Source organism: Rutidosis leptorrhynchoides, chromosome 4, assembly GCF_046630445.1.
Source record: "Rutidosis leptorrhynchoides isolate AG116_Rl617_1_P2 chromosome 4, CSIRO_AGI_Rlap_v1, whole genome shotgun sequence".
NCBI classification, from domain to species: domain Eukaryota; kingdom Viridiplantae; phylum Streptophyta; class Magnoliopsida; order Asterales; family Asteraceae; genus Rutidosis; species Rutidosis leptorrhynchoides.
Genome location: NC_092336.1, coordinates 585,944,524 through 585,953,011, shown reverse-complemented (window position 1 = coordinate 585,953,011; position 8,488 = coordinate 585,944,524). Strand labels below are relative to the sequence as shown.

Sequence of the window (8,488 nt, the reverse complement as noted above, 5' to 3'; positions counted from 1 at the left end):
AAGTCAAATTAGTCCAACAAATCTCCACCTTGACGAACATTCCATTCCTTTGCTATATGTTCTCAACCTCCGCTATCCGCCACAGCCCTTTCAGGCTCATCACTTTCTTCGAACGCCAATCAAGTTCAAACAATGTTCGAACTTGTTTGTAGTAACTGGTTTTGTCAATATATCTGCCGGATTATCAGCCGTACCAATCTTCTTGAAAATTACAACTCCTTTAGATATGACTTCACGAATAAAGTGATATCGTACATCAATGTGTTTGGTTCTCTCATGATACACTTGATTTTTAGTCAAATGTATGACACTCTGGTTATCACAATGCACTACAGTTTCGTCCTGTTGCAAACCCAGATCACCAACCAAACCCCTCAGCCACTTTGCTTATTTCACACCCTCAGTCATAGCCATGTATTCCGCTTCAGTTGTCGACAAAGCAACTGTCGATTGTAATGTTGCTTTCCAACTAATAGCACATCTTCCGAGAGTAAAAACATATCTCGTCTGAGACCTTCTCCGATCCAAATCACCAGCAAAGTCTGAATTAATGTATCCGGTAACATTAGTATTACCACTGCTATCAAATACTAAGCCAATATCTGTTGTCCCTATGAGGTACCGCATAATCCATTGCACCGCTTTCCAATGAGCTTTCCCTGGACAATCCATATATCTACTCACCACGCTTACCGCCTGTGCAATATCCGGTCTAGTACATACCATAGCATACATGATGCTACCCACAACACTAGCATATGGAACATGTGACATATTGTGACGACCCGGAAAATTTTGACTAATTTTGAACCAAACTCTCGATACGATTTAATATTTTTGACACGATAAGTAAAGTCTGTTAGGTTGTGTCTCAAAAACTTTGAACTGTTACATATATTCAATTGACCTTCGACCAATTTCGATGATTCACGAACAGATAATTGTAAATAGATTTGTGTGTATTTAAATATATATGTATATATAAATATAATAATTTGGAAATTTATTTTAAATATTATATGTTGTTGCATTAAAATTAATTATGTAAAATAAAATAAAAATATGATATTATAATAATTATTATATAAAACATATCTACATATATAAATAAAGTATATAAAATATATATTTTGTGATTTCGAATCTATATAGTAAACGACGTTAACACTCAAATTGCCATTCGATGGATATTAAACAAGTTAAATTCAAACTTACGTGATTTTAAAATAAACGGTGCTTCGAAAATGAGTCATATAAATTTTAGGCTTATTAAAAATATATTTAGAAACTAATTAATAAATTTCAACACTTTTTATATTTTACCCAGGATCGGGAGTGGGCAGTGAGTTAATTTTTGTTTAAATAATTTATGATCGAATTTTATACCATAATGACCAAAATAAATAAATATAGTTAATTTAAAATTTTGAGATTTTGCTGAATACTTTTATCCGCCACTGATTTCAAACAGTGCACGAGATACCAGTACGTACTATTAGTGCATATATATTTTTATGAATTTATTTTGTATTAGGATAAGTTCATGTCTAGTTTATAGTTATATTTATATCTATATCTGGTATATTATGTAAAGCTCATTCACTGAATATTTAATATAGTGAATGGAGAAGGATCCATCATTTGTGAAATCAATCAATTTTACATACAATAATGTAGGCAAGTGAATCCAAATTAAATCCATGATGTGATGAGCTGTTTACCCATTCAAGAGTAATGACTTATTGATATTCTATATGTGTTCTTTTCAATTACGTGTAAAATCTATATACATATATCATGATATCAATTAGGCAGACAACAATTCACGGAATGTAAAGTTAAAGTTAAAACCCTGTATCCATGAAAACAACATATCACCATCTAACTTATCTATCAATTCTTTAGATATATAACATGTATATAATACTGTCATCGAATCCATCTATCTATATTAGATCATTTCATCACCCTGTACATATACATACAAATATAGATCAACCTTACAAAACTCACTTCTACAATTCTTCTTTGTTTTTGTTGGAACCACAAAACAACCTCTTCTTCTCCACTCTCCTGCATCGACTAACCATCTTCATCGGACACTTTATTGTATATCGACACCCACCACCTTTCAACACCATAAACCGCCACTCCCATCTTCAAGAACACCACCTCGTCACCTTTTCCTTCTTTCATGAAACAACCATCACAACTCCATCACCATAATGATTCGAACTTTGAAGATGTACACAACTCAAAACAAAAACCCAAAACACCACTTTCGAAGTGCTGCTTGTTCTTTTCTGGTTGGAACGTAAACCGATTACCACATTAAATCATTACCATTGGGTAACCAAGAACCACAATAACCAACGGTTTTGCTACTCTTTTAATGCTACTTGAAATCCACTAAACAATCACCTAAACCCACTTGACCACTTGATTTATTGTTTTCCTATTTTTAAAACGAACACCACAACCACCACCATTGAAACCTATCTACACTGCTACTCCGTGGCTGTTTTCCTGTCGACGAGTTAAAACCAAAACCAAACGCATTTAAACCTGCTGCTGCCCAAAACGTCACTCCACCATTTTTCTCTCTCTTTCTTGAATTTCTTCTTCGTGAACCTAGATCAACATTGCAACTTTTTTTCTCTCGAACCCTGCTGCATTTGTGTGCTGTCGCCATCGAAAACAGACATCCAAACCAGCGACAAACTGCTGTATAGCTGATATGTCTGCTATTCGTTGCTATCCTATCGAGCAAATTAACGAAAAGAATGAAGGAAATATGTCCACAAAATAAAGTTGTTAACTTGATATATAAGTGTATTATTAGCGTTTTTTTTTTGGTTTTATAATACAAGTGGGACTAGTTAAATTATAATGGTGGACAATTACCTAAAAGCGAACCCCACTGGTATTACTATCTAGTCGATTGGAATATTGGAGCACTGTATTATACATTATTAAATTTTTCAAAGATTAGACAAGTGAGACTAATTTGCCCACCATAATACTTTAGGGACTTGCTTTTTTATTTATTTAAAAGTAAGCAGAATGACGATGGGAGATTTGTAAATGATACGGGTGTTATAATATTAATGAAAGGTGATGGTGAGTTATGAATGATGAAGAGGATGAAGGGACTGTTAATGCAAGGATGATGATGATTAGCGGTTGTGAGGGAGGCGATAGTGATCGTGAGTTGATTATGATGTGTGTACGATTGATGATGAAGGATGTTATGTTAAGGATGATGTATGATGATGAAGGGAGGATGGTGACTAAAATTCAGTGAAGATGAAATGATAATGATTATGATATTAGTAATAATGAAGATGAAAACAGGAGGAGACAAGTTAAATAAAAATTATTATGGCCATTTAATTGTAAAAGAAGTAAATGAGGAATGGTTAGGGAGTATCGGGTTAGCGGGACGTCGCGGGTTCAAACCCGGACTTGGGCATTTTTTTAAGAGCTACTCCTTTGAGGTAGTTATTACTAATACTCTTATTATTATTATTATTTACTTATTATTATTATTATTATTAATTATTATTATTATTATTATTATTATTATTATTATTAATTATTATAATTATTATTACAAATATTAAAGTAATAATTATTAGTATCATTCATACAATTAATATTATTATCATTATTGTTAGTATTAGCAATATCATTATTATTATAATTATTATTATTATTACCATTAATATTATTATCTTTAGCATTAAAAATATTAATAAAATTTTGTTATTATTATTATTATTATTATTAACATTAGTATTATTATCAATATTATTATGATTGTTATCATTATTATTATTAATAACATTATTAGTATCATTATTATTAAAAAAATTATCATTATCATTTTTGTTATTAGTATTATCATTATTAATAAAGTTATTATTATTATTACTATTAGTAAATCAATATTTTCAAAACTATCATTTTAACAAATAAATATTGTGTACATTAAATATATTTATTACATAAGTTTACTAATATTACATAAAAATTATGTTTTAACTAATACAATATTATAACGTTAATTGAATTATATATCAAATAAATATTATAATATATTATAAGTATTAATAAAATTATATATAAATATTAATACACAACGAAATATATATATATAAATTTTGTTCGATTACGATTTTTTGTGTTAATATATATATATATATATATATATATATATATATATATATATATATATATAAATATTAATACACAACTATATATATATATAAATGATATAGGTTCGTGAATCCAAGGCCAACCCTGCTTTGTTCAGTTTCGTCGTATGAATATTTTTACTACAAAATATTGTAGAATGAGTTTCATTTGCTCCCTTTTTAAATGCTTTTGCAATATATATTTTTGGGACTGAGAATACATGCACTTTTATAACTGTTTTACGAAATAGACACAAGTAATCGAAACTACATTCTATGGTTGAATCGTTATACCGGATATCGCCCTTGTTGAACTCGGTAGCCTAAGAATTGGTGTTTATTATAATTGCCACCAATTGACGCGAATCCTAAAGATAGATCTATGGGCTTTGACACGCCCCAGTCAGAGAATTTGAACTGCTTTAGTACTTCGATGTTATATGTTTGGTGATATTCTAGATGCATTTTGTTAATGCCGGTTACCAGGTGTTCAATCCATATGAATGATTTTTATGCAGATGCATGATGTTTATGAGAAATAGAAATGAAAATCTTGTGGTCTATTAAAATGATGAAAATGAATATTGATAATAAACTAATGAACTCACCAACCTTTTGGTTGACACTTTAAAGCATGTTTATTCTCAGGTGTGAAAGAAATCTTCCGCTGTGCATTTGCTCATTTTAGAGATATTACTTGGAGTCATTCATGACATATTTCAAAAGACGTTGCATTCGAGTCGTTGAGTTCATCAAGAATATTATTAAGTCATTGATAGTTTGATATATTATGAAATGGTATGCATGCCTGTCAACTTTCGATGAAATGAAAGTTTGTCTTTTAAAAACGAATGCAATGTTTGTAAAATGTATCATATAGAGGTCAAATACCTCGCGATGTAACCAAATGTAATGTATTCGTCCAGCTTGATTAGGACGGGTCGTTATAGGTGGTATCAGAGCGGTGGTCTTAGTGAACCAGGTCTTGTATTAGTGTGTCTAACTGATAGTTGTTTAGATGCATTAGTGAGTCTGGACTTCGACTGTGTCTGCATGTCAAAAGTTTTGCTTATCATTTCGTGTCGAAAATTAACTGCTTATCATTCTTAGGGAATCACTTGCTTATCATCTTAAAGTCTAGACACATCTTGCTGCCTCTATTGCATAGATAGTGTATAGACAAAGCTCATATCTTAGCGTATCTGTTACTATAAACTTTGCCTGACATATTCCGCAAATCCCTCCGTAATCTACAAAATCTTTTGCTCTATATATATAGATATTTTAGGTAATTAGAATACCATTCGATAGCCGAAAAATCATTTCATATTGAAAAATTCCTTATTCAATCGTACGAAATAGAACTCGCCACCAGTTCAAGTCCCTCAGATTTCGACATGGATGTTCACCTAAACTCCGAAAGCAGCGTCACCAAAATGAATCCAAGCAATCAGCCATCCCCAATTCATCTGATGGGTTCGTATCCTGCTTGATCATTGGAGACAAGAAGAAGGTGATCCCTTCCATCCACCACATTTCCCTCTTGGCGATGAACCTGAAGCACTTACTGGCGAACCTGTTCGAGACACTATTTTCTCTCTTATTTCCAGAGTATTCTGTCATGATTATATTCTATCCAAAATTCTAAACCTTATTCATCCGCTCGTTCCGATCGACAATCATCCTGGAATAATGGAAGAAGTCAACGAGCTTCGCGCTCGAATAATCAATTTGGAAAACGTGGTGCAAAACCTACCAGCTTCAGCAACAGCACCGGCAACACCAGTACCACCAACAACCCAAGTTTCAACGTCACATGCCTCAACATCTCATTCTGTACCTCGAGTATAATCATCGTTCTACGTATCGTTCTACATCAATTATCTTTGTTCTTCATGGCGATTATGTAATCTCTAATGTTTTAGAGATTATGTATTCTAGTTCTAACGATAAATCAAATTAATATCATATTAACTCATTAAATCCATAATTACATCTGAAGAAAATATATATGTATATATGTTTTCATAAAGATTGTAATTAAAAATTCTTTTGTACAAACTGTTAATGGTAAAAATATTTTAACGGGTAGGTAATACCCAAGGAATATTTAGATTTCACATTAATAAGTTACACGGTACATTCTTCCAGTCTAATTCAACAGTCATTTACTATCCTACTTACATCCACAGATATACGTATCCGTTCATCGCAGAATAACCATTTTCACTCAATTTCATATTCGGATTTTTACCTATCAGAATCCAACAAGTGGCATAATGAAGAAGACATTGGACAAAATAAAATTTGTTAGAAACAAACAAATTAACTATGAGAAATTTTGTTAAGAATTCACGCTAAATATTCCTAGCTAACTGTTCCTAGCTAACTGTTGATTCCTTATTACATTTATTTATCGCAATTTATTTATCGCAATTTTAAATTCTCGCAATTTTATTTATCGTCATTTAATTTCTGTATTTATTTTACGCACTTTAAATATCGGGACACGTATACAAGGTTTTGACATATCATATCGACGCATCTATATATATTATTTGGAATAACCATAAATACTCTATATGCAGTAATGTTCGAGTTAGCTATACAGGGTTGAGGTTGATTCTTAAATAATATATATACTTTGAGTTGTGATCGAGTCTGAGACATGTATACAATGGGTCACAAATACGTATTAATTAATTCGAATATTATGTATTAAACTATATATGAATTATTGAATTACTAATTGTGGACTGCTAACTGTGGACTGCCAACATTGGACAATTAAAATAAATTAAAATATTGATTATAACATATGAAACTAAACATTTCTTCAAGTTTTCCACTTAATTTCATCTTAAACCTCATTTGTATCTTGACGATTACAATCTGCGTTCAAACCTTTCATGATTCTTGAAAACATCTCAATCGAGAGGATGAACCAACCGCACTTCATCTACGGAAGAAAAGATTGATGCATATAGTTATGCACCTGAAAAACTCTCGGAAACTGATTAAACATTTAACACGAATCTGTGCTAGCTCCTTTGGTATTGTTATTACCGAAAATAACTTTGCAATCCCTTTCCAAAGTAGCCAATTTTTTCACAGCTTCAGCAAATCAACTTCGACTTTCATTCGGATTAAACTTATTATAACCTTGATATATACGTTTGCCTTTCGTCATCGTTACCTGGAAACCGTTTATATTCCACCACATTAGCAGTAAACTTATCAGCAACTTCAATGATCTTTGAGTTTTTGAAAAATCATTATAACCCTATCATATACTCATCCACATATTGTAACGGGAATTGCCATACCAAGTACCAAGAATCAGCAATTAGTATCTCAAATCTCGCAGCATGCCTACATCAACAGTTATATGTATGTATGTATATATATATATATATATATATATATATATATATATATATATATATATATATTATAATATATATATATATATATATATATATATATATATATATATATATATATATATATATATATATATATATATATATAACATTTTTCTCTTAGAATTATGATCTTCCATTCTGAAATTCTGAAAAGCACTCAGTCTACGAATCAATACTCTGAATGTTGAAAAAGCTGAATGAAGCAGCAAAAACTGTAAACAACCTTAACAGTCGAAAGCTTGATGATAAAGAATAGTGTTGACAAAGCTCAAAAAAAGAGAAGGTCTGGAACTGAAAAATGGATTGAGCAAACCATGAAGGAGGTTGTGGACAAATCACAAAGAATAAACCTACCTTCAAAGAATCCAAATGATTCAGTATCTGCTGGAATTATTATCGAATACCTTGCTCCTGACTCTAAATCTTTACGGACAAATATTCATCATCATTCACCGATGTTAGAAATTCTAAGATATCATCGTATCTTTCATTATAAATATCCTCCATATTTTTGAAGATATTTTCATAACTATTCTTGTAACGACCCTACTTTTTCCGTTAATTATTTAACGACCGTTAACTGTTATTCGTACCACGTCATCTCTATGACCTATATTATTATTTTTGTAATAATATATATATTAATTATTATGTGTTAAATGAATATTTGTATTCATATTTTGAGTTATACGTTTCTACGTGTCGCGGATTTCTATCCGGCGAATCTTTTCGGGTTTTAAACCAACGGTCGAGTTTTTGGGACATTTAAATCCTAATTATTTTAAATATGATATTTTAAGATCATATGATTATATATAGTATATATATTTATTTTTCGTCGCGTATTTGTTATCTCTCCGAATTTTT

At 30.9% G+C, this 8,488-nt stretch overlaps 1 protein-coding gene across 1 annotated transcript; it reads right to left on the bottom strand.

Annotated features, from left to right (window-relative positions):
* Positions 1 to 387: 387 nt before the first annotated feature.
* On the bottom strand, positions 388 to 726 carry LOC139842877 (secreted RxLR effector protein 161-like). Its single transcript, XM_071832977.1, has one exon. It carries the CDS (start codon positions 724 to 726, stop codon positions 388 to 390), a length of 339 nt encoding a protein of 112 aa, XP_071689078.1.
* Positions 727 to 8,488: the final 7,762 nt, after the last annotated feature.

Excerpts from the sequence above, each read along its gene's own strand:
- LOC139842877 (XM_071832977.1), bottom strand. The coding sequence starts at position 726 with ATGGTATGTACTAGACCGGATATTGCACAGGCGGTAAGCGTGGTGAGT.